General features: G+C 43.1%; 1 protein-coding gene across 2 annotated transcripts in view; it reads right to left on the bottom strand.

The window, feature by feature from the left end:
* Window positions 1-27123, bottom strand: part of GRIP1 (glutamate receptor interacting protein 1) — a 661865-nt gene extending 634742 nt beyond the window's left edge. For both annotated transcript variants that reach the window (XM_049115121.1, XM_049115119.1), the window contains exon 1: window positions 26896-27123. In XM_049115121.1, the coding sequence (XP_048971078.1) occupies window positions 26896-26953 (58 nt within the window). In that variant the 5' untranslated portion in view covers window positions 26954-27123. The remainder of the gene's footprint in view (window positions 1-26895) is intronic.
* Between the last annotated feature and the right edge of the window lie 710 nt (window positions 27124-27833).

Here is a 27833-nt window from a genome sequence, read left to right on the forward strand (position 1 = left end):
CACCATTGCTGAAATTGATAAAGCACAGATTCTTCCTGGGGTTTTCATCCTCTTAAAAGCCAGGAATTACACATTCATTTTTATTACATAGAGTTATTATCTTCTGGGACCTGCAGAAAAGGAAGAATGGCTAACCTCTGGGGAAAGTCCCAAAAGCTGCAAGGGGACCTTGGAAAATCACATGAACATCTCCCCACTTTCCCTAAAACCATTATTGTTCAGTCCCCAAACATCTTCTTTCCTTTCAGAGAACAAGAGAGAGTGATCCCAAGCTCTTAATCAAGAGCAAATTATATCAGCCCCTCTTAAAGACACAACTAAAAAGTACTGAGACATAAAGTTAGAGATTTTTGTTTGTTTACTCAAAGATCAAAAGAGAAGGCCTAGCCCGGAGCCAAAGGAGGGAGCAGGTGACATTTGGCTTTCTGTCACCCAGCTTTTCTTTGATGTGCCCCATCGCCCATTTTCACAGTGGGGCCATCACCCCCTTACTCTCCCTCCCCTTCCCCCAACAACCAAGAATCATGGTGCTCTCTCTCTCTCTCTCTCTCTCTCTCTCTACTCACTACTATTTAAGGCCAAACAAAACCTCCAGAATCCAGAAAAGGTTTGGTTGGGGGGTTTTGGTTCTTTTTTTGTTTTTTTATGAGAATGAGAGGGGAGTGACCTGGGGAGAAGGGACAGAAAGAATCGTAAGCAGCCTCCACACCCAGCGCCAAATGATCTCAGGACCCCAAGATCATGACTGGAGCCGAAATTAAGGGCTTTGTCACTAAGCTGACTAAGCCACCCAGGTACCCCCCAAAAAGAGTTTCTAAAATCCCAAGCATGTTCCTGTAAGGCTGAGCATGTTATTACTTAGATATACCTGCAATATCTGCATTTCCAGAAGATATAAAATTTGAAGTTAGAAAAAAAAAAACAGCAAAACTAGAAGACTCTCTAATGTGGAATTTCAAACAGTGAGTAGATAAGCTATTTGGAGGGAATTCAAAGGCATTTATCAGCCTGAAATGAAACAACTTATTTAGGGCCCACTCCACCCATGGGTAAAACTGACCCTGTGAGAACCCTTTATAATAGAGCAATGAGTTTTAATCTTGAGGGACTTGCCTATAAATTCTGAATATTCAACTCTAAAAGAACTGGAAATTTCCCCAAGAGCTATTCCTGTCAGTTTGTTCCTGAGGGGTTGTGGTTTGGGGGGTGGGGAGGTGGCAAGGGCATTTCTTCCACCAGTTAAATATCTCTGCTGAAGGAAACCATGTTAGATTCTTTTAAGAAATTTAATCCAAAGAACTTTTCTCCTAAATTTCACATGCAAATTGCTCCCATCTTGAGAGAACTAGGATTTGTAGATACTAAAGAAGTAAATCAGAAATTAAGCTGCTCAGATTTACCCCTGATCGATTTGGTATTATTCCCCAGGGAAACCGCTCAACCATCTTCTTGCTCAAATTCACCTTCTATAGAAAATTAAAGTGATTAAAAAATTTTTCATACAGATTTTTTTCTACAAGGCTGTACATTTCCCTTGAAAATCTTTGAAATAAAAAGCTACTGTGAAAATCTAGTAAAACTGTTGTCATAATCATAATGACTGTAAAATTCCCGTTGATTCCCAGGATGTGTTATGTATCACGACTGCTCTTTATCTCATTCTGCTGTATGCAAGCTGACACTAGCTACTTCTAATTCTCCTCTAGTGACTGTCATAATGTTTCTGTTTTAGAATTTAAACAGATTCCAATTCAGAGTCATGTAATATACTATTCTACAGGAAAAAAAAAACCCTCAAAGAATTCAACAACAAAATCTATGCCCTAAGGACATATTTTTAAACACATTTTGCATTTTATTAATCCAGAAGGAGATACTGAGTTGGTCAGCACCATAATAATTCTGAGTGCTTACTATGTTCTAGGTGTTTTAGATATGTTAGTTCATTTAATCCTCATAATAATAAGATGAGGAAGATATCATAATTATCTCCATTTTAACCATTAGTAAAACTGAGGCATGGAGGCCTTAAACAACTTGCCTATGATCATAAATGGTAATGATCTATGATCACAGAGCCAGGATTTGAATGGAAGAGGACGGTCTCCAGGGTCTTGGCTCTCAAGCCCAACCTTGGCTCTCCCAGTGGAGAAAATCGAACAGCACAGAGGAGATAGGATTTAAAATCTTGTTTTAGGAACAAAAATTAAGATGTGTCTAACTATACTGGCAAGAGTGGGCCATCTTATTCTCAGATTTTTTTTTCTTTAATTAGCAAGCAAAACACTGTTGATCCTGTGTCAGGGGAAAGAGAGTGGAATAAGGGCAAGGCTGGGGAGGGAGAAAGTGAACGACAGAAAAAGAAAGAGAACCTATGTCAACTTTTTTTTTTCCCAAAGATATTATTTATTTGACAGAGAGAGAGAGAGACAGTACAAGCAGGGAGGGTGGGAAGCAGAGGGAGGGGAGAAGCAGGCTCCCCTCTGAGCAGGGAGCAAATGTGGGGCTCGATCCCAGGACTCCAGGATCAGGACCTGAGAAGAAGGCAGATGCTCTGAGCCACCCGGGCGCCCCGGTACGTCAACTTTTGCATAGTTTTGAGGAAACAGGAAAATCCTGATCACTCACTGCTTAGAATTCAAGTGAGGTAAGAGGAAAAGCTGTATTTCTTGACAAAATTTTCTTTCTGCTGTGTTGCTCTTCCAAAGCCAGAGCAAGTCTGTTGCAGCCCGCAGCTTTCCAGGGAAGGCCCTTAAGAATGTCATCCTTGGGACGGCTCAGCGGTTTAGCGCCCACCTTTGGCCTAGGGCATGATCCTGGGGTCCCAGAATCCACTCCCATGTCGGGCTCCCTGCGTGGAGCCTGCTTCTCCCTCTGCCTGTGTCTCTGTCTGTCTGTCTTTCTCCCTCTCTCTCTCTGTCATGAATAAATAAATGAAATCTTAAAAAAAAAGAAAAAAAAGAAAAGAAAAGAAAAGAATGTCATCCTTCTGTTCTAGTTCCCTGAAGGGAAGGGGAGTCACCTGCACATAGTCTGACCAGCGATGGCAGGCCCTACGCTTCGAGTGGGCATCTGAGGGAGCCAACGTGGACCTCCCAGGATTCTGAGCACACTAAGGAACCCGTCTCAAGTTTGCACGCACAGCTGTGTGGCTACGTTAAGAAAATTAAGTCAGGGATCCCTGGGTGGCGCAGCGGTTTGGCGCCTGCCTTTGGCCCAGGGCGCGATCCTGGAGACCCGGGATCGAATCCCACATCGGGCTCCCGGTGCATGGAGCCTGTTCCTCCCTCTGCCTGTGTCTCTGCCGCGCTCTCTCTCTGTGACTATCATAAATAAATAAAAATTAAAAAAAAAAAGAAAGAAAATTAAGTCAAATGATGTCTACAGTGGGCTGGGGTGGGGGGTCTCAGCCACGCTGGAGGCCGGCCTTGCACGTGTGAACCTCCCACCAGGTGAGAGCTTTGACCACGGGGGCAGCCAGGCCCTGGGCGCTTCGGCCCCAGCCAGGACAGCAGCCAGGCCCGACCGCCGAGAGGAGGGACGTGCTCACGCCGGCCGGGCTCCTTACAAGGTGGTGTCCCTGTTGCCCGAAACACAGCGAACTTTCTCTCCTGCGCCTTCCCACGCGTGAGGCGCACTCCTGTGGTGAGGCCTTCCCAAGCTCTTGGCGGAGAAAAGGGGTCCACGGAGAAGACAGGGACGGAGGGGGCAGCTGCCCTTTGGTTTTCTGAGAAAACTCGGGGTGGGGGGGCACCAATTTGAGCCCCCCGTTGACCCCCACCTCTCCCAGATGGGGTCGGCCTCACCATCCGAGGAGAAGGGCGGGCGGGCAGGACGGAGGCGCCGCGGGGTTGTGGAGACGGGCTGTCTCATGCCCATCACCCACTTACCGCGTCCCCCCAGCCCCCTCCAGGGACCCTCAGGTTGTTTCTTATGATTAAGAGTCTCTTACAGTTTGTTTCCCTCTGTTTTCATCTTCTTTTTTCTTCCCTTCCCCTATGCTCATCTGTTTTGTTTCTTAAATTCCACATGTGAGTGAGATCACATGATATTTGTCTTTCTCGGACTTATTTTGCTTGAGCATCATACCCTCTAGTTCCATTCACATCATTGCAACTGCGAGCTGTGAACTTTATTTTTTTTTTTTTTGAGCTGTGAACTTTAAATCTCACTGTACATTTACGTAAGGCGTAACAAATCCTGATACAACCAAAATACAGAGTTTTCTGACCTATGCTCAAATCTTAAGCTGCTACTAAACTCTTTCATCACTTTAAATTAAATCTAAAATATCTTTATTTTTAATTCAAACTGATTTTCAAACACAAAGTCCAAAACAGTTCGGAAACTTAAGGGAATCTATCTAAAACATTTCAAAACACAAGCCAATTACACAAAATAAATTTACACATAAGTATGGAACATAATTAAAGTTTACTTAGAACCACAGTAGTGGGATCCTTCACTATAGGAAATAATGCTTGAGTGGAAATGTAAATTCCCTCATCTTACTTTAAAAGAGGAAAAGGGAAAAACACACCATTATCCTAAACAGCCATTTTCAGAATTTTAATTATATTATCCCACTCTTCATGGCATGTAAAATAAGAAGACTAAAGAATTACTAGGCTGTTAAATTTGCATTTACCTAATCAAATTGACATTGGGTTGGACTTTTTGATCTGTTGAATGTAAGTTTTTATCTATTCAATACACAATTACCATTTACTACAGAAGTGTTTTAATGAAAGTAGCATCTTAAAGGCTTTAAACATATCAGTAAAACCAAAGATGTTTTAGGAGCTCAATAAAATCACAAGTTCTGGTAGTTTTAATTAGATCTATTAAATTCCCATCATTGCTCAGACACAAGCTCCTATTTTGCTATTTAAAAAGGATATCACGGGATCCCTGGGTGGCGCAGTGGTTTGGCGCCTGCCTTTGGCCCAGGGCGCGATCCGGGAGACCCTGGATCGAATCCCATGTCGGGCTCCCGGTGCATGGGGCCTGCTTCTCCCTCTGCCTGTGTCTCTGCATCTCTCTCTCTCTCTCTCTCTCTCTGTGTGACTATCATAAATAAATAAAAATTAAAAAAAAATAAAATAAAAAAATAAAAAGGATATCACAAACATATAATAAATAATGGCAATTAAGTTTTATATTTATTTTGCTAAGTTAAGAATAAGTTTTTAGGGATCCCTGGGTGGCACAGCGGTTTGGCGCCTGCCTTTGGCCCAGGGCGCGATCCTGGAGACCCAGGATCGAATCCCACATCGGGCTCCTGGTGCATGGAGCCTGCTTCTCCCTCTGCCTATGTCTCTGCCTCTCTCTCTCTCTCTGTGTGTGTGTGTGTGTGTGTGACTATCATAAATAAATTAAAAAAATCAAAAATAAAAAAAATAAGAATAAGTTTTTATTGCAGAAATATTGGGACATACTGAAAAATATTTTTTTAAAAATTCATCCACAACCCAATCACAAAGTAACTGTCAATATTTTCATGCACCTCCTTTCAGACAGACTACTTTTTTTTCTGTTTATTTTTCACACCATTGAGGTCAATACATTCACAATTTAATACCTTATTTTTTATACCTAACATTAAAGTGTTATGGAAATCTCTTTTCAAACATTATTTGGGGGAAAAAAATTATTTGGGGGAGAGATTTTCTTCACTGCTGTGTCCTTAGCACAGTGTGTCCTTGAGACAGTGTTTGGCACAGTATGGGTGATCAGTGGTTATTTGTTGAATAGATTAATCAGAAAATGATTTATCCTATCATTTATTACCCCTTGACTGTAGCACTATACATTTAGGTTGTCTCCCATTTTCCCCTATTCTGGGTAGTACCATGTATCTTGGTGCACAAAGATTTTTCAGTATTTAGGATTATTTGCTTATGATCAAATTCCAGGAGTTGATCACTGACTGGGTCAAGGTTAGTACAAACAATTTTAAGACTTCTTTCATCAAATTGCTTTCTGCAAAGCCATACCTTTAGAGTTCCTATTTCGGCACTCCTTCTGAGAAAGCTGTACTGCCCTCACAGTGAAAATAGTGATCTCATGATGGTTCTACTTGTAGGTCTTTAATTACTATTATTGACTATTTCTCCAAATATGTAGCAGACATTTGCACTTCCTATTCTCCGAGTCGCTTAGTCATATATCACTGACCAATTTACTCATTCACTCTGTACGTATGAAGAACATGTACATATTCTTCTATTCCCTGAGTATGCTTTCTCTTTATTCTTCTTTTGGGGAAAATAGGAGTCCATTAACTCTTTCTTATAAACTCCAAAAATATATTGTCAGGTTCACACACAGACACAGATACACATACACAAATTTGGTAAGACTTTTAAAATATTGTTGCTTATAATACATACACATTGTAGAAAAATTAGAAAGTATAAGCAAAAAGAAAAGTCACAGATAAGCGCTATTCACACGTTGGTATATATCTTTCCCAGTTTTGCCTTATGCTATAACCATTTTTAAAAGAACGTATGTGGGATCATAGGTGCAAACTGTTTTATAAATTTTTTTTACTTAACTCTTTCATCAACAACTATCTATCATCAAACACCCTTCATGATATTATTAATGCTAACAGAATGCTATGGTAAATAAGAGCATGGACCTGAGAAAACATACAGGCATGAGTTTAAATGTTGCTTCCAAAAATCTTAACTATATTACAAGACTTAGCTTCTTTAGGCCCTTTGCTCACTGGTACAATGAGGATAACAATTCCTACATCAGGTGAATCGTTGTTTAAATTAAATGAAATAATATAACGTACAAAGCAATTGAACAGTATGGTAATAATGGGTGCTTAATAAGCATTTATCAAATTAATGAGGGATAGATTAAAAGGTTCTCTTGCTTTAATTCGCATTTCTTTATTTTTGATATTTGGATCTGTACTTCTGTCTGTGTGCATATGCATGTGTACATGATGTGTGTGTGTGTGTGTGTGTGTGTGTATGTGTATGAGAGTAAGAGACTGAGAGAGGGAGAGAGAGATGCTATGACATTGCTTCACATCTTTTTCCAATTTCTATTAGGGTGCTTTTTCCCCCTCTTAGTGTTTTGAACTCATTCATTCATCCCTTCACTCAACAATTACTTATTAAAAGGTATTATGTGCTCATTTTTTTAAGGACAGTAAACTTTTGTGTTGCAAATGTCTTCCTAGTTTACCATTTGCCTCTTAATTTTGTTTATGGTAGGTTCTGATGTGCAGAAATATTAAATTTTTGTGCAACTCATTCGACTTTTTATTTTTGGTAACATGCTCAGAAATGCCTTTTCTGCCCTAAGGGGATCCTTTATCATCTGGAGTAGAAAGAGAATAAAGTCCTGTTAAATAAGTCTTGGGCTTGAAAGAAAGAAAAACAAAATAATTGCCTTAATGTAGAACTGGCTTTCTACATTGTTCTAGAAATGAACATTAAAAATGTTCATTTTACATATAATTTGTTTTTTAAGGGCAGACCTAACTTATTATATCTGTGCTTCTGGCAACTAGCACAACCTATGACACATAGTAGGTTCTCAACAAATGTGAATTTGCTCAATTAGAGAGAAAAGAGCAATCAGGAAGGGTAAACTCGGTAACCAAACCTCAAAATTGGGAGGAAAGCTTTTAATTAGAGTGACACTGCAGTACTGCACAGAAAACATCGAGAAAGTTCAAAACCAAATATTCTACAGCACTGATTGATATTCTTCTGTTGGTGAGGGAATAACACCTGCTCTTCACATTTTTTAAGCCCCAAATACCTCGACCTACTGTGTTTGGCACCACTTCCCTAAGTGCGTTCTGAACTACTACTCGCCAAGATGCTCCAACAGCAAGTGTTCCACAGTCAGACAAATTCAACCACTGCACACGGCTTTACTCCTTCTCCTCAACACCCCCCCCGCCACACACACACACACCAGAGGCACAATGGACTTTTGCAGAAATAAGCTCTGAGAAATTCTGCAGGTACTAGTTTTCAAAGGATACAGAGAGGAAACTAAGGTCAGAGTTTGTCTGGGAGGCCCAGACAGACAGGAGGGAACCAGGGTAACACTGGCTCCTACCTAGTAAAAAGCTGTAATCAGTATTTTGGGATTCAGGAAGATCCTGGACAAAGAACACACTTTGGGACGCAGGAAAAGACCCACGAATGGAGGAGACACAGAGCAGGCGGGGATATTGGCAGGACCGAGGCCATGAGGTGGTATGGGCAAGAAGGAAGCAACAAGAACCCCGGCAGAGCCTGAAGATGGAATGAAGGGACTTGGCAGTAATGTCAGTTCCAACCACCAAGGGCCGGCCTGGACCACAACATGTGGTGGGATTCCTATGGACGCCAGTCATTTGCTTCCCAGGCAGGTCGGGTCATTCAACACTCATTTACTAGGGGCGAGGCCAATGCACTCTGCAGAGAGATTCTTCAAACTTTCCACTCAAGGATCTGCCTACTATGGCAGAAGGATTTATGTGTGAAGGTTTGAGTTAACCTGCACCATGGTCTTGGTTTATTTCAGTGACACAGGGCTTCCATTAGGCTGGTACCCCCGCAGCCGACTCCTGGTACCTCCAGTCACTGGAACAGAGTGCCCAGTCCAAGGAGCCATCAGCGCTGATTTCAATAATAAACCAAGTTCCTCCCAGGCAGAGGTTCCCCTGGAAGACCTGAACTGAGCTTGACCATGAACAAGTGGAATCAGAGGTACCTCTAGTCCTCAGTGGGAAGCCAGGAGGCTCTGAGCAGCTACAAATAATGCAAAGTTCCTGAGGCAGAAGGGGTCTGAACTGGCAAAAGGAATCCCTAACTCCCGGTTAGGTTTGCTACAGCCTCAGGTCAGAGAGCATCTCTGCAGGGTTGTTTTGCTTGGTTTTGTTCTGTATTTATCTGTAAGTTATTACTTGAAATGTTTAAACAAAATCCAAATCATCACACCTTTGTAGGTTCCCTACACTGAGAGATAACAGTTTGGTTGGTATGTTTATCATTTTGGTTTAACATATATGGGAAAGCCTTACACTGAACAAAGCTGGTGTTCAAATCAAATCACTGACAGGAAGAGAACTAAAAAGTTGTGATGCAAGAGCCTGATGTCTCTGAACCACATATCAGCCACAAAATAAATGGTGGCATGTGATTTTATAGCCAATCCTTTTATCTACATATGTATAGTTCTACAGTGGCTTCGGGGCCCTTAAATCTGATGTAAATTAGCATAGGTAAATTTCTAGGCTATGTTCATAATTATTTTTTTCAAGTATTTGTAACCAATTGTTAACATTACCAAATATTTATTTTAGCATGAGAAATTTGGGAACATCCCCTCTTCTCCTCATGAGATACAGGGATCTCCAAACATCCCGGGACCACCTTCTAAAACAGTCCTCAGGCAACTGTATTCCCACAACAACCGGAAAAGCTCAACCTCTCTTGGATATGATCTTGTAATTAGTACACTCATCTAGATTTCACAGTTCTATATATAGCTGCCATCACAGTTCTATATATAGCCGACAGATTCTCTTAAAATCTACTTTTACAGATACTCGTGAAATCTACGATCACCATGCCAGGTAGGTGTTATTAAGGGTCCTTTTACAAAGGAAGAAACTGGGAGGTCAAATAGTTTGCCTAAAGCCACAGAGCCAATTAGGGTGGGACTGAGCATTCAAATCCATTTCTGATTCTAAAAGCTCCTATCCCTAATTATCCTGCAGTAAAACCAAGTTTCCCAAATTGCTTTTCCATAATAGAAAGTATTGCTTTGATCACCGAATATTTTTCCCACACCTACTGCATATATTCCAAACCTAACTGACAAGATAAGGAATCCATGGGGGTGGGGGGGGCGTCTTTGACTCATTCAATCTTCCTTAAGTTAAACCCCAGGAGGAGTAGGGGTTTAGATCAATCAATCAACAAGTATTTTTTGAATGCCTGAGATTTTTCCTGCCAGGCATTACAAAAAACATACCCGAGTATCCGAATTTATTGTTATTCTGATATTCCAGTGTTGAGGGAGAAGGGAAGAAACCAAGAAGATACTCTGGGAATTTAGGAAGAAATAGAGAACGGATCTTATGAGGACAGAGAAGCACTGATCAACAGTCAAATGACAGTTTATGTGAAACAGGAGCCTGGGAAAATTAGTTGTTAAAGAGATGCTTTCAGGGGAAAAACTATTGCATTAAACCAACTGCCTTAATCTAAGTATGATTCATGATTATGATGAAATTTGAGATTATCTACCATGCAATCAACCGTATCTAAAGAAAAAAATGATGTAGTTAAGAATGCATGTGTATATGAAATGCAGCCTTGGAACAAAGTACAATGCTATGTAATAATATTATAAATGTTTTCCTAAAAAATATATAAGCATTCCCTAATAGGTTTGCCATATAACTATGCAGCCCTTTGGTTTCAGTAATAAGCAAGGAAATTGATTAAGTACTACTTCCCGTATTTGATATTAAGAAAAAACAAATGGCGTAATAAATTATTCAATTAAAGGCCGTTTTTTATTTCGTTCCATTAGAGTGCAATGAATTGGCTTAGAAAAAATAGGGCAAAATATACTAATCTTCGTTTTACTGGCATGTTATTACACACTAGTAAAACCAATTGGACTCATCTAAGGCCAGAAAGAGGCTGTTAGAAAGATGTTACCGTCAGTACTTAAGAATCAAGAATGAAAACAAAAATGGTATAGATAAAGAAATATGTACACTATTCATATTCATTTTTAAAAACCACCTTGTCTTTGGCACAACTTTGGCAAATGCCACACATAACAAAAACAAAAGTTTTTTGTTTTGTACTGTTTTGTTTTTACTTAAAGCAATTATAAGGTGTAATTCGGTGGTATGTCCTGGTAAGTGATAATCTTCTCTACTCTTCACTTTTAATAGCTTTTGCCTCTAAACGGAGGGGAGAAGATAGGCCTATCTCTTCCCACCATGATTTTTCATAATGCCAACCCATTTTGTTCCCTTTATTCATTCAGCAAATATTAAGTATCTGCACAGTGCCTTGCCCATGATATGCAATGTGAACACAAATAAGACGATTATCACACAGGTGCTGATACAATCACCGTATTTCAAAATACCAAGAAAAAGATTTTCACTGAAAAACATTCCTCTATCACTTCTGCTTTAAAACACCTAGTATATCATCAACAGAGGCATATTTTAGCAGAAAATATTTGTAGCCTTAGATATGAGAGAGAGCTTTTCAAGGGCCAGTCTATAGATTGCCAATGATAGAAGAGAAACTCCCTGTTCATCTGTACTTATCTTTCTTTGGGTAGCCCTAGTTTATATAGGTCCCCAAATCTTCAACCCCATAGGGGGAGACCAGGAATGATATAGTACTAAAATGGTTCCCGGTTCTTCTTCCCCTAGAATCAAAATCCTTAAGTTCAAACATAAGCCCTGAAAAGCAATGCAAAACCTACATGTGAACCTAACTATCCTATCATCTGAAAATCATTTCTCTTGCTATCTTAGTAACACTGCCTCAGAACCTCAATTCACGGGACCTACTATGAGCTAAGTACTCTTCTGTGTGTTAGGGATACGGCGGTAACAAAACAGAAGTCCCTGCCTGCTGGGAGCATCCATTCATAATAAACAATGGGAATATAGAGTAGACAAATAAATAAGTAAAATAAGCAGAATGTCATATCATCCTATGGAAAAAAATTAAAGCAAGAAAGAGAAGGAGTGTTGAGGAGGTTGTAATTTCAAACAAGGTAGTAAGGGATGACCTCAGGAGGAAAGCAGCATTATGCAAAGACTTGAAGAAGGTGAGAGAGGAAGATGTACAAGCAAAGGGAGGAGCAGGTGCAAAGACCCTGAGACAGGAATATATTGGGTGTTTCTAAGGCCAGTGTGACTGCAGTAGATTAAATGAGGGGCTAGGAAAGGGAAATAAGGATAAATGGGTAACAGAGACTACGTAGGGCCTTATACTTGGGTTTTTACGCTGGGTGAGATGGGGCACCATTGAAGTGTTTTGAGCAGATATGACATATTTTTAAAGTATCACTCTGGCCATTCTGCAGAGAATTGTTATGAGAATAAAGGACAAGGGGAGAACAGAAATCCAGTTAGGAAGAAAATGCCATAATCTAGGTGAACACAAATGATGGTGGCTAACTGATTTGGACATGGTAGAAGTAGGTGATGATGACCAGATTCTAGATATACTTTGAAGGTGGAATCAACGGATTTCCTAACACAATAGATGTGAAGTCTGAAGAAGTAGAAGAATCCAGGAAGTTACCAGAAGCTTTGTCATGAGCAGTAAAATGGATCTGCCGCTTACAAAATGAAGAACACCAGAGAGGAGCAGGTTTGAAGAATAAAGTCAGGAGTTTGATTTTGGATATTTCAGGCATAAGATGCCTGTCAGACATTCAAACATAGATGCTGAAAGTCAGGGAATCTGGAAGCCCGGGGTTAAGAGAAAGGAGTAAGCTAAAGATATAAACTGGGGAAGTGCCAGCATATCAATGAGACTGGATGAAAGCACAAAAGAACAGGAGGTACATGAACCAAACCCTGGTGCACTCCAATATTCCGGCATCAAGGAGCTGAGGAAAAAACACCTAAAGAGACCACGAAGGGAGTAGCTAATGAGGCAGGAGGAAAAGTAGGACAATGTGAAAGCCCAACGATCCCGTGAATGAAGTATTTCCAGGACGGCAGTAGTTAGTTACCTCAGATTCTACTGACTGGTCAAGTGATATGTGACTGAGAACTGGCTAATGGATTTAACAAAATAGAGGTCACTGGTTATCTTGGTAGTAGAAGATAGGACAGGGCACCGAAACTGGGTTGGACTAGGTTCACGAGAGAATAAAGAAGTATTAAGAGTGAGTTTAGAGACATCTCTCAAGGGATTTGGTATTAAGGGGAGGAAAAAGTTGTAATGGTAACTGGAGGGACTGAGAGTCAAAAGAGGTGAAAAAGTAGGTGACGTACCATCCCCGATGTATGGGGAATGGCGATAATGCGGCAGAGAGGGAGACTGAGAGCATGAACAGAGGGGAGAATGCTGGAGAGAAGAGAGAGCCGTGTCCTGGAGTGGGCAAGAGGGAATGGGATCCTGTGCACAGTAGGGCGCCGGCCTTGCACAGCAGCACAGAGTTCAACCATAGTAACAGGAGTAAAGACACAGTCAGAAATTCTCTTCTATTTGCTTCTATTTTTCAAGCAAAAGAAGAAGCAAAGTTTTCAGCTGAGGGGGAGAATGGAAGAGGAGGTGTTGAAGATTCGAGGAAATGAGAATGAGTAGGAGGCATCAGCCATCTAGGAGGGCAGAGGCATGAATGAACTAACCAACACATGCAGCCTGATAAGCCGGCAGCACCAATGGCCCACTGAGGATTAGTGATCACAAAATTAAAGCGAAACCAGTCAGCTTGACAGAGCGTTTTTCTCCAACCACATTAAATTGCAAGGAATAAACTAGAGTGGCAGCAAGTGGAGTTTTGGTTTGTTTGTTTGTTTGTTTTTTAAGATTTTTTATTTATTTGTCAGAGAGAGAGAGCTCTTGCACAAGCAGAGGGAGCAGCAGACAGAGGGAGAGAGAGAAACAGGCATTCCCACTGAGCAGGGAGCCCAATGGATATGGGGACTCGATCCCGGGACCTGGGATCACAACCCAAGCCAAAGGCAGACGCTCAACCAACTGAGCAACCCAGGCACCCTCAAATAAAATCTTTAAAAAAAAAAAAAAAGAAAAAAAAGTTCTTGGTTATGAGAGTTATGTCTACTAAAATTTACCATATTAATATTAAACCAGAAAAAAATTTAAACACAAGAATATGCAACATGCGTTCCATGAGCTGCCAGAATGAAGATGTTCATCACATCACGCAGCTTCTGGAAAATTACACTGGGCTCTCCCAAGACAAGGAAATTAAAAAGGCAAATAATGTCTTCGTGTTATTATGGAAATAGTTTTGACCTCACAGACTCTGAAAAGGTCTTAGAGGCCGCAGAGGCCACTGGACCTGGTGAGAACAGCGGGCCTGGGATGTGGCCACAGAAGCGAGAAGCCAAGGCACAGTGGTGGCCACACAAGCGAAAGAGAGAAGGACACCGAATGGAGAAACCAGGGAACGAGAGGGACAATTTAAATGAATATTAAAATCACAAGAACCGTGACAGAAATAGTACTGGAACAAGTGGCAGTGAGCCAGGAGTGAAAATGGTCACCCCGCGCAGGGAGGTGACTGCAGCAGGGAGGGACTGCGGTTTGTAGGGTGCAGTGGAGGAGATCCAAACTCAGGAAGTCTTAGAGCGGAGGAAGGAAGACAGGCTGGAAATGGCAAAGAAGGCCAGAGAGGACCTTCTAGAACCTTCTCCAGGAGCCTGCGAATGAAAACTACCACCCCATGAGTGGGCACAAAAGAAGGAACGCCCTGACACGCAAAGCCACGTTTCAGTTACATCAAGAAAGTGCAGGGGGAAGTTCACCGAGAGGCTGAGGCCAGAAAGGGCTTTGCTGATGATAAACAAAGAGTTCCAGAGAGTGTGATAGAACAGCAGGTGAGGGATCCAAAAAGGGGCCATACGGCATCTGTTCCACTTACTATTGCCATGTCACAAACTACCCCGAAACTTAGCTGCCTTTTCAGAACCATTTAATTATGCTGATAGCATCTGCAGGGTCAGGAATTCAGACATGACATGGAGAGAATGGCTTGCGACGGTTCCAGGGTGGTCTGGGGCCCCAGCGAGGAAGACTCAAAGGCCAGCGCACTCAACAACCAAGGGCTCAAATCAACTAAAGGTTCCCCTACTCACATGTCTGGTGCCTAGGCCAGGGAGACCGAAGACCAGGGTTGCCAACCAGAGTGCGGCCTCTCCAACTGCACGGACTTTCTCACAGTGTGGTGACCTCCTCAGAGGCAGAAGAGCCAGGAGGTGGCCCAGAGCTCCAAACACAAGTGCTCCAGCCAACAAGGGGGAGGCTACATGGTCTGTTAGACCCCAGCCTCAGAAGGCAACGGCATCCAGTCCAGCAGGCCCTACTGGTTAATGCAACTACGAGCCTGCCCCAGAGTCAAGTGGAGGAAACACAGACAGACACTCAATGGGGAAACTGTTCAAAAAAAACTGGAGGCTGTATTTTAAAGCCATCTTCTAAGTATACCATCTCCTATTCCAAAGGAGCAGTTTCCAGATGCCGAAAGATGAAATGTATAGGAACATTATATAAACCATTGACGAATTTCCTGTTCCTGCCTGTTATGGACTGAATGTCTGTGTCCCCATGTTGAAGTCCTTACCCCCAGCATGGCTGTATTTGGAGAGGGGGCCTCTAAGGAAGGAATTAAGGTTAGATGACATCATAAAGGTGGGGCCCTGATCCCACAGGATTAGTGTCTTTATATGAAGACACAGGACAGAGTTCTCTCCACCTCTTGCACTCTACCTCATGCATACTCCACGGAACAGCCATGTGAGCACACACAGTGGGAAGGTCGCTGTTGGCAACCCAAGGAGAGAGCTGCCACCAGAAACACAAGACACCTGGATCAAGGACTTCTAGCCTCCAGAACAGGGAGGAAAAAAAAAAAACAAAGACTTCTGTTGTTTAAGCCACCCAGTCTGTGGTATTTTGTTACGAAATCCCAAGAAGACTAAGACACTGTCCTCCTGCCTTTTTCAGTATGATGAGTAGAGGCTGAAAGGGTAGGGTTTTGAATAAATGAAGTCATTGAATTCAGAGCCCAGATCACACCCAATAATAATATACATTGTTGATGGGAAAATAAGACTACTCTTCATTGGTAGGGCTTTTACACACACACACACACACACACACGCATGATGTATCAGCATTCAAGTTCACGAACAAAGCCAGATGAGGTGCTTTCTCAGCAGATGCAGCAGCACTACAGGTGTCTGATTCTAGCCTGGCAAATTCTTATTCTAACTAAAATTATAAGGGGAAAAAGTGAAACAGTAACACACACACACACACACACACACACACCAAAAAAACTAAATTTATATTGCTTTGTTCAAGGTTTTCATTTAATGAAAATGTGCCCTGCACATACTAGAAAATTATACATTTAAAAAGATACACTTGCATTCATCTGAAAAATCTAATTTTAAATACCATTCTCCTCTAGTCAACAATCTTGACAGTTCTGAAGAGGGCAATGTAGAAATCCGTCTGACTGTCAAAGTGTGACTTCATGAGCATATCAGCGCACCCAGCTCAGTCTTTGTCATGGAATTTATGAATATCAGTAATTGGAGTTATAAATACTTGACATTAGAAGATATCAAGGGGGAAAACTGTTCACAGTATATATATCAGAAGAAAAGAACAAATAAGTACTACGTTATTACCTGAATACTCACCTATGTGATTTCTTACCATTTTGTTGTTGTTGTTTAATATACTAAAGTAAAATCTATATTCCTCAACTTTTTCTCAAATAATGAACTGTATCTACAGAAACATAGGCTTTACTAATTTATGCTGTCAATTTTTCATATTGTCTGCTATATTCAACAACTGTGAAGACAAAATAAATACTTAGCAAGATAATAATTCTAACATTAATTCCAAAGAAGTCTCAAGCATACCTACTGATGTCTTCTACACATCTTTATTCGAAATATAAAGTAAGCCTTTAAAACACATCAACATCTAATGGTTAATGCACATTGAAATTACACTCCCAGTCTTGAGAAGAAATCTGTCAGTTCTCATGTTCACACTTTGGGTGATGCAATATAAAGGGCAGATTTCTAGTAAAGCTATTAAGTGAGAGAGGTGTGCTTACAAGGTAGACCAACAGAAGGTACTGGTCAAATTACTCGCCCGCTTCCAGCTACATCATCCCTGGACTGTTTTTTCTTTCTTGTCTGACGTTCAGATCTTAGGAAGAGATGTCCACCTAAAATAGAAACAGGACTGTTCCCTGTGATCATTCATTTGCCCTCCTGTTTCCTGTCCCTTCTAGTTTTAAGTCTTCAAGTCACTGAAGCCACTCCAGATATCTGGTACAGCAGAGAATGGGGAAAAAAAAACAGGTAAGGGTAGAGAATGGGGAAAGGTAGAGAATGGGGAAAAAAAAAACAGGAAAGGGTAGAGAATGGGGAAAAAAAAACAGGAAAGGGTAGGACACAGGATCAGATAGAAGTGTCCAATACCCTGCAAGGATTGAAAACTCCTTGACAAGTGCAAAAGGAGAGAAAAACTAATGCCTGTGTGGTTTTGCGGGCACTGTGCACATTTTGACCAATGACCCTCATCACCTAGCATGATGGTTATTTGGCACCGGCACATTCAACATGGCACTGGAGCAATCCAATGGTGATGTCTGCAGAAGGTACTGTAAGACAGGTCCAGATGAGGGCACCTTTCCCAAGATCCCACAAACTCCATCATGTTTCAAGGGAAAGAGTTAAGTGCTTGCTGGCTCCCAGGAGGGATACAGAAATGCTGACGGGACTGGTACCTAGAAAAGGCTTAGTTTTGACAAGAAGGTCACAGGCTACAAGGATCTCACAAGTAGATACAATGGCAAGGTCCAGGAAGTCCAAATCAGCTGCCAGGAGGACATTCAAAGACCAAATGGGAACAGTCTCATTTCAGTGGAGACCAGGGCACAACGCCCAGTCACCGAGCATGCCAAGTCTAGAGCAGTGGACACAGTGCGGGTCATACAATGAATAAAATGCCCTTCACCCAGGGCCATGGAGATACTAAGCTTTCCCCTTCAGAGAATGAGGGAGGAGAAACCCCTTGAGAAATGAGAGCAATGACCAAACTGAAGTTTTTAAGCTGAAGACTAATATGCTCTTAATTAATACGATCAGGTGTTTTCCATCTTCCATATGGATGGGATCTCAAAGGCAAGGTGCGAGCAACTATAGAAAATAAATTGTTTCATTTACATATCTTAAAGGTAGTGTGTACATTTTTACACACACACATTTCTTCCATCCTTCTGAACCTTTCTCCCCAACCCCAGCTACATAAACATATTCTAAACTAGTAGTGTTCCAAGTGTTTGGTCTGTGATCAGTGCCGATCAGGAAACTGTTTATTACCTGTCCATGGTTAGATAACTGCTGAAAATGAAGATAGGTGTTTAGAAATTCATATAGCAATCTGGCATTGCTCCAACGTCCAAGTCTGGGATTAACGAGCTCATCTCACTGAACAGGGTATAGACAAATACAGGTTTGGTGAGACTCAGGTGAGACACAGTACACTCACTGTGCTATATAGGACCACATAAGAGAATAGGATTAAAAAAGAAAAAGAAAGAAAAGAAAGAAAAGAAAAGAAAAGAAAAGAAAAAGAAAAGAAGAGAAGAGAAAAGAAAAATGAAAAGAAGAGAAAAAAAAAAAAAAAAGAAAAAACTCCTTCACCAGGAATAACTTAGGAAGCACTAACATAGGGAGGCACCTGGATGGCCCAGGTGGTTAGGCGTCTGATTCTTGGTTTCAGCTCAGGTCATGATCTCAGGGTTGTGAGACTGAGCTCTCTCTCTCCCCCAACCCCTCTCCTTCTACCCCTCCACCCAGTTGTGCACATGTGCTCTCTCTCTCTCCCTCTCTCAAATAAGTAAATAAATGTTTACTTTGTAACTTTTTTAAAGATTTTATTTATTTATTTGTTTATTTATTCATGAGAGACACACACACACAGAGAGAGAGAGAGAGAGGGACAGAGGCAGAGGCAGAGGGAGAAGCAGGCTCCATGCACGAGGGACTCCAGAATCACGCCCTGAGCCAAAGACACTCAACCACTGAGCAACCCAGGCATCCCAAAAAATAAATTAAAAAAAAAATTAAAAAGCACTAAAGTAGATAAGCATGCAGCCTAATATTGCTACTAACTATATTTAGGATCACCAATAAGAATGAAGGACTTAATATTTTTTAAAATATTAAAAAATTTAAAAAATTTTTTAAATATTTAAAACAGACCAATAAGAATGGAGGACTTCACATGTAAATGATGTGTTCATGCCCAGGAAAGAACAAGGGACAACAGGTTGTTAAAACCACGGTTCCAAAAGAGTTCAGCCAGAAAAAAAAAAAAAAAGTGAAGCTAGAACTTTCCACGGCAGCATGTGACGATGTTACTTTCCACAGCGGCAAGTACCATATTCACGCTCCAAGAGCAGATTTAGTTTCAGGCAAACAATATCAAGTCACATGAAATAAATGTCGTTAATTTGAAAGTTATTGATTTTTTAGTAGTTTTGTTTGTATTTCATCCGTAAAATGTGCTTTGGTTCTGTGGTTGTACGAGAGCCATAAGCATCAGGAGTTTACACCTAGTTTTATGTCAGTATATATTTAAGTAGCATAATAAAAATGAAGTCAGCAATAGAGACCTGCAAGACATTTTTTCTCCCGTAAAAAGGTTCTGTACATGATTTCAATTTGAGAAGTGAGGGTCCCTTGGATATCGGGTTGAGATCAGAAGCCTGGACTGGAGAGAGAGGCAGAAACCGAATAACAGGGCGCAGGTGGCAAGGTCTACTCGGCATCTGAGTTGGATTTTTCCAAGGGCAGTCAGAAAAGAGGCTGTCTAGACTGTGCAGCTTTGTAGATGTTGTAATTTAGTCGCATCATTTGAGTCCTTTTGTAACAAAGGGAGCCTAACAGAGAAACCTCATAACAGTTTCATTTTGGAAGACAGAATTAAGATTTCATTAAGGTTTTTTTAATTTTTAAGTAATCTCTCCACCCCACATGGGGCTCAAACTTACAACCCTAAGATAGAGCGTCACATGCTCTACCGACTAAGCCAACAAGGCGCTCTGAGAATTAAGATTTTTACTTCTCCTCTTTGTATTATAACAATAACAGTTTTCACCCCCATAACATAACCCCAGGAGGTCAGCATGTCAAGAATCATCCTAAATTCAGAGAGGAGAAAAGGAAGGTTCAGAGGGGAGTCTGTGGCTAGGCCAAACAATTCAGAGCATGGCTAAAAGAGGCCCCGAATCCCAGTTTTCTAATTTTGAGTCTCATATAATAAGTGTTTTTAAACTTTTATTTAAGAGCATTTAGCTGTTTTCAGAAAATAATAATATTAAAAACCCACCGAATTCTATTACTACGAAAGACACTTCCACAGCATAATAACTATCACTCTTTTCTTTCAATTAAAAAAAAATGACTTGGGATCCCTGGGTGGCGCAGCGGTTGGGCGCCTGCCTTTGGCCCATGGCACGATCCTGGGGACCCGGGATCGAATCCCATGTCGGGCTCCCAGTGCATGGAGCCTGCTTCTCCCTCTGCCTATGTCTCTGCCTCTCTCTCTCACTGTGTGCCTATCATAAATAAAAAATAAAAATAAATAAATAAATAAATAAATAAATAAATAAATAAATAAATGACTTAAAATTTCCTATTAGTTATAGAAGATTAATGCACAGGATAATAATTATTTTTTCCTTTAGGATTAGACAGTATATGAATTTTACATAATTAAAAAAAAAACAGCGCACGTTAAGCTTTCACCATGATCCAATCACTTTGGTGGCCCTCGATTTTCACATTGTTCTATCAGAACGTGTTTACATTTTTTTTCCCCTACATAAACTTAAAGAGGAAATAAAGAAAGGCAATATGAGGTAGAAAGAAAGCAGTCTCTGGTTTAAGGCACTGGGTTTTAAGACACGACTCTGATTCTAATCACTACCTACATGGCCCCCACACCTGGTGGTGTTTCCCACCTTCACCTGCATACCAAGTCCCCCTCCTGAGTATCTCTGCATGGCCTGAAACAGGGCATAGCCTCCTAGTGACCCCACCCCTCAAGTCCTTCCCTTTTCCAATGTTTTCTCCTCGCCTCCAGGGTGACTTTTCCAAGATATAAACCTGATCCCTTCACGTCTCTATCAGAAACCCTTCAACTGACCCAATTTCATTGCCTGATGAAGACAATCTGAACTCTTCAATCTGACATACAACTTCTTTCTAAATCTGGCCCTCTACGTCTCATCTTCTCCACCCAGCTTCCCCACGTTATGGGGAAGGGCATAGTCATATTCTACACTCCATGTGCATGGTCAAAGCCCACAATCCAGCCCCTTAAGAAGCCAACAGTGGTTCCTGACATATTCTACTCTATGATGCTTTGGAGCATGCCATGCCCATTGCATGAAATCTCTACCCTCACATCCCAGCCCAACCTTCTATGTTCCTCTCCTGCCTTCAAGTCTTTTAACACTTCCTCTGTAGCACCTCCTCAGCACAGTCAATCCCTCTTCTCTGCTCCCTCAGCACTAATCTTTCCAGAAGAGAAGCTGTATTGAGTTCTTCGTCAGATCCATAACTCTCTAACTATAGATATATAATAATCTCCTTGAACATGGGAACCCTGATTTTCTCATCACAGCAGTTAGTGGTAAATAAAAGTTTGCTAAACGTATGAAAAAAGTGGCCTTAAGAGCTTCTTCATCTTTGTGTCAGCCAGACTAGGACATATATCAGTGACCTCGCCTTCATAACGTTCTCTGTTTTAGTACATTTACATACTAAATGTACTAAAATGTACGTTTAGTACATTTTCACAAAATGCTGGGCTTTTTTCTTTTATTAGTTTATGAAGTTTTTAAAGAATACAAAGTCATCATTTCTTCAGCAGGACACCTTGAGGTGTTAAGTCGACAGATCTGTATCAAGATATCATACAAATAATGAGTTGCTATTACTGAGCCTGGCACTATATGAAAGGTGCTGTCATACATAAATTCCACATTTGTTCATTCATTTAGTCCTCCCATGAGGTAGATGTTATTTGCCCTCATCTTCAAGAAGAGAATACAAGAGGTCTGAGAACTTAAAAGATCACAGAGCTAGAAGTGCCGAAGAGATTTAAACCCACTGTTGTTCAACTTCTAGTACCTTCTTGTCCACCACTGTGCTGGGTGGGAGCTAAGGAATCCATCTAGGATACTAACCACGTCATCACATTCTTTTCAACACCTGATTTGCTGCTTAAAGTTTAATCACTGTTGAAATGAAAGGCGGTAAGAAATTTGGTCAGGTGCATTTTAATCAGCATATATAGTTAAAAAACAATAAATTTCCCATAAAACTGACAGCACTGTTTGGTCACTGACATGCCTAAACGAGCAGGTTTCTTGAATAAGGACATTTGTATTGATAGGTTTTTCTAATTCTATTAGGAAACCCTTGAATTTATGAAGCAATACACTTTAATAAGAGATAAAACAAGAGATTCAAACCCAGGTTTTGCTTTTGCATTTGAATAATCATTTGGTTAGATATGTTACTTTGGATTACTATTACTTTCTTATTTATATTACTTAACTATTATCATAATTTAAGTAAAAATAAGCTGATCAGATCCTAAGTTCCTAAACCATCAGCCATCATGCAACATTTAATATAACAGTCTTTAAAACTATGATATCCTTTTCCAGTTTAAGTTGATACTTCTTTTTCTTGGTGGAAAAAAAACCAATCGGGTTACTGCAGAAGAAAGCATTATCTGAAGTCCCTTTGTCTGGCTACTGGGCCTTCTAATAGATAGCTAGGCTGAGAGTTCAGATGGATGGCTTTAATTAAATAAAATGTTGGCAAAAGAGCAAATGCACAATGGCTATTAACAATACAGTGGTTTCCCCGATCATTGCAGTGAGGGAAAATACCGAATTCTTGTTAATTCTTGCCTTCATGGCAAATACTCTTTGAAAAAGAATGAAAACTATGCAATTTGAGATATATATATATATAAAATCATTGGTGGGGAAAGTCATTCACTTAAATGACTATCTTTAAGTGCAGTCAAACAATTGTCCTTAAAAATATGTTGACATTTCAATCCTTCTTGTTAGAGTTTAATAAATCTATCTGGTTAGTTTGTCAAATGTCCAAAATATACTTTGGAAGCTTTGTCCCACTAAACTAAAAATTCTTCTGACAAATTCTTGATGAAAGATTTAGTGTCAGTTTATTAGATGCAAAAAATCCATGTTTTATATAAGTGTCTGTGTGTGTTATGTATGTATACATATATAATGCTAAAAATTTCATGTCAAAAAATGTAACTTAACTTCTTTTTTTGAAGTAGCTCTTCAGAAAATGGTGCCCTAAGTCTTGGCTTTATAACTTCAGGCATTTTTTTTTCATTCTGTGAGCATCAGTTTCTTCATCTGTCAGGGGAAATAATAATACCTACCTTAAAGGCATGCGGTAAGGATTGTACCAAATAATGCATGTTAAGTGTCCAACACCATGCCCAACACATAGCATTCTCTCCATGCATTTTGATTTCTTCTCTCTTCCCCACAGCACTCCCCAGCCAAAAGTCAAATTTCAAACTGGAATTTTTGATAAGTAGGTTGTATAGAATAAGGTCACCAAATCTCCTTGAGGTATGGAAAGTGAAATGGACCAAAGATATAATAATAATGCACACCACTTAAGCCCCCTGTGCTTTCTCATAGATATTTTGTAAAAATTAAGTTCTTTGTATCTTAAGAGATCCAAATACTCAGTCAACAAAACAGAAGCCAAATCCCAGACATGATAATTTCTACAGAAGTCCAAAAGGAAGTTCTCAAGTTTACCTGTATACCTCCAAAACTTAAGAACAGAAACACAAGGAGGAAGGGAGCTATATATAAAATGTATACGTTCCTCCCTGATGAAGACACACACACACACATACACATGCGAACATTTACTAAGCAAAGCCACAGAAATCAGAAGGGAAGCTACAAGGCAAAGGAAACATCATTAATTACTAAGACTTTCCTTAACAGTCATATTTCTATTACACATGAGAAACCAATAAGCAGATTAAAACAACTAATACATTACTTAATTCAAGTGGGTTATTAAATAGTTTTCAGTATCATTTCTCTTCTCCTAAAACATTTACCCAAAAGTGTATTAGATGACTTCTGAATGGATTGGGTGTATCAGCTCAAGCAGAAAACCCGGGGAGGGGAAAGACAGAGAAATGTGTCCTGAATTTTAATAGTATGTCATTGTACATGGGTGCATCTTAACATGTCATTGTAGAAGTGACTGCATTAACTGCAACAACCCATATGTTACGGTTTCTCTGCTCAGCATCGCATGCAGTAGCAATAGTTCACTCAACATCATCTTGACAGAAGCCTTCAAGATGAACCCAAGTTATGAATGCTGTGTAGGTATGGCATGAAATCCTATAGATTGGTCAAGTCTCTCTTAGTATGTGATAATACTAAGAAGGCAGTTTCCCTAAATCTTTGAGTTGAGATTAGCATTTTTTAAAAAAGAATAATGCTAAGAAATAGTTGTTCAAATATGTGGTCCTTAAAGAAGCTAGCAGTCTGTATTAAACTTAATTAAATTAAACTTAATTTGCATTAAGTTTCAGGAAGAGATTTAGCTAAACAAAATCTACATGAAAAAATGTTATGCTAGAGTAGTCTCCGTAACAGGTTTTACAATGCTTAACTGTAAATTGCAGTTGCGGGGAGAGAGGGATGTGGAAAAAGCAATGGTTGTATGAGCACAACCAACCTTAGAATCTAATGATATTAGAAATCAGCATTTTGGCCAATGTGATCCCCAGACAAAATTTAAAATGTACTTGTTCCCTTTATGTTCATTATTTTCCTGACCAACCTGATGGTTCAATATATTTGTTTATATGTAAAGAGAACTAATTCAATACTATTTGAATCCTTTAAAGTCATAAATTCCAAGGTGGGTGGGGGGGACTAAATACAAGCTGATTACAAATGTAAATAGAAAACATTGCTCATTACACTAATACCCTCCAAAATACAAGCCAATTATAAGCAGTGTCCTTTGACACATGCATTAAAAATCATGTAGTCAGCTCAATCAATTTAAATATGTACGGATATATGTGCACTCACAAGTAACTGAGACACAAAAACCAGGTAGATTTTAAAAGAAACAAATCACATATATTTGTGCATTCCCAACGAATCAAGACCTCGACAAGAAATGCCACAATTAAATCCGAAACAATACTAATCAGAAAAGCATCACATGATATGAGCAAGAAGAAATCCTTAAGGTGTAAAAAGACACCAAGTCATAAACATCCCTATTTCTCCTATGGGAGAAGATAAAGTGGAATACGCAATTTCTGCCTCAGATTTCTATGTTCTGGAGGAAATTCAGTCTTCTCTGCACCAAGCAGATTAGGCGATCATCTTGCAAAGTTACCATATATTTCTAAAAGACATACAAGTACATTTTGTCACAATCCAAAAATCTACCCATTTCAGCATTCGGATAAAACTTGTCGGCGGTACTGCAGTGGTTTTTTAGCAAACAGGCCCAGTTAGCGCCAAGTCCATGGTGACATCTAGTTGACAGGACAGACCCTCGGTGTTTGACAGAGTGCTTTCATTTAGTGCTTTTACCTGGTTATGAATTATTGGTACCGCTCTTTGCAACCTGGAAGATGATATGACTTACGAAAGGGAAAAGCAAGGGTAACTCTAAAGCAGGGGCAGCCTTTTGAGTGGGTAAACCTAAGGTCACCTGCCAGGAAAGGGCGCTGGAAAATGAATGCACGTACCCAATAAGGAAGTGGTTAAAAAGGGATGAATTCCCTGAGTCATTAAACACGACATAAACCAAAGACAGGTTGTGCCACCTAGAGAAAAACTGGAAATCGTACATTGGCTCTTCAGCAGTCAGCAGGATTTCAAACGCCCTGAAACTTTTGGCATGCCCAGTAACCCAACCACCCTCCACACCAACCCATCAAGCTGCTGGATTCAAGCTCCCCTTGACAACCCTGCCTTCTCCACACACCAGATTTGCCGCCTCCTGCTTTCCTCACCCCCCACCCACCCACCCACCCACCAGGCACCCACCCAGCAGGCACCATTTAACCTCGGCATCGACTGTTGCCACAGCCCATGCAGACCCAGCATCCTGAAACACAGCCAATTCTAAAGCATTTTTCCTCGAAGCCAGGGCCAGCTCGGGTGGGAGGAGCGGGGGTGGGCGCGGGGGTGATCAACCCTGGTGGATCCAGCCGGCCGAGGTGCCCCCGGAGGCCAGCGCAGCCCGGGCGCACAGCTCCCGAGCCCCCCCAGCCCACCCGGGGGTGCCGTGGGGGAGGTTCTGGTGCCCTCGGCGCATCGCCCGCAGGGTACGAGCTGCCTCCCTGGCCAAGCTCTGCAGCATCCCGGCAGCACGGCGTGACCCGACGGCCCCGAGCCCGGCAGGTGCAGGCGGCCTCCAACTTTCCTGCGGTCGCGTCACCTGGAGGCGGCGGCGCGCCCAGCTCGGTCTGCGGGGCGGGGGCACCCGAGGTCCTCCCGCAGCGCCTTCACCCAAGGAACCAGACACTGACTACGAAAAGCCCGCAGTCCTGCGGAATCAACTTGACAGCGGGGACTGCGCCAGGGCATAAGTCACCCCGGGCCCCCGCGCCCCCCGCGCGCCCCCGCGCCCCCCGCTCAGTCTCCGGCAACTTCGGGCGCAGCAGCCCCGCCGAAGCCCTGCCGGAGGCCGCGGGAGGAGGAAAGTTTGAAAAGTCACTTAAAACCCCGCAGGACCCCCCCGGCACCCACCCGTCGGCAGGCGCGCGGGGCTCCACGTGCGAGCCGCCCCGGGACGCCGGGTGCCCTCCACGCCCCCGTCTCCGCCCGAGCCCCCGCTGCCCCCGCGGCGCCCTCCCCGCCCCCCAAATCCCGCCACTCGGCGCCTCGCCCCCCCGCGGCCCCGGAGGGCGCCCCTCCCCCGCGGCCGGGCAGGTCGGGGCGCGGGGGGAGGGGCGGGGCGGCCGCGGCCCGGACCCCGCTCCCGCTCCCGCTCCCGCCGCCCGCCGCCCGCCGCCCGCTCACCTCGCTCCTGCTCCTCCGCCTGCAGGCAGATGGGGATGTTCTTCTTCCAGCCCGGCATGGTGTCCGCCCGCCGGCTCGCGCTCGGGCTCGCTCTCCCGGCTCCGGGGCTCGGCGGGGCTCAGGGGCTCAGGGGCTCAGGGGCTCAGCGGGGCCGGGGCGCCCAGGCGGCTCCCGGGCACATCCAGGCGGCGCCGGGCGGCGGCTCCGAGGCCGGGCTGGCGGCGGCGGCGGCGGCGTGCGCGGGAGGCCGGGCCGGGCCGGGCGGGGCGGGGCGGGGGCGGGGGCGGGGGCGGCGCGCAGGCCGAGCGGCGGACGGCGGAGCCCCGGGGGCGGGGGCGGGCGCGGGCGCGGGCGGGGGGCGCGGGCCGGGCGGGGGTTGGGGGCTCGCGCCGCCGCCTCGCCCCTCCTCCTCCGCCTCCGCCTCCGCCTCCGCCTCCTTCCCCTTCCTTGTCTCTCCGCCACCAGCAGGTGGGACCCGGGCCGCCGCCGCCGCCGCCGCACAAAGCTCGGCAGGACTGAGGCTGCGGGCTCCCCGGGCGCCGGGCGGCCGAGCCTCCCCCGAGACGCGCGCGGGGCTGCGGGGGGCGGGGGCGCGGGCGGGGGCGCGGGCGGGGGCGCGGGCGGGAGGGGCGGGGGCAGGGGGAAGGGGCGCTCACTGCCTGCGCGCCCGGGGCCGCCCGCCTGCCGCCAGGTACCGCGCCGAGCTGGCACCGAGCCGCGGGTGCGGAGCCCTCGCCGCCCTCCCCGCCCTCCCCGGCCTCCCCGGCCCGCACCCCCTCCCCGGCCGCACCCCCTCCCCGCACCTCCTCCCCCTCCCCGGCCCCGCTCCCTGGCCCGCACCCCCTCCCCCTCCCCGGCCCCCTCTCCCTGGCCCCGCACCCCCTCCCCGGCCCCCATCCATGGCCCGCACCCCCTCCCCCTCCCCAGCACCCGCCCCG

The sequence above is a fragment of the Canis lupus genome, chromosome 10 (genome assembly GCF_003254725.2).
Source record: "Canis lupus dingo isolate Sandy chromosome 10, ASM325472v2, whole genome shotgun sequence".
Lineage (NCBI taxonomy): Eukaryota > Metazoa > Chordata > Mammalia > Carnivora > Canidae > Canis > Canis lupus.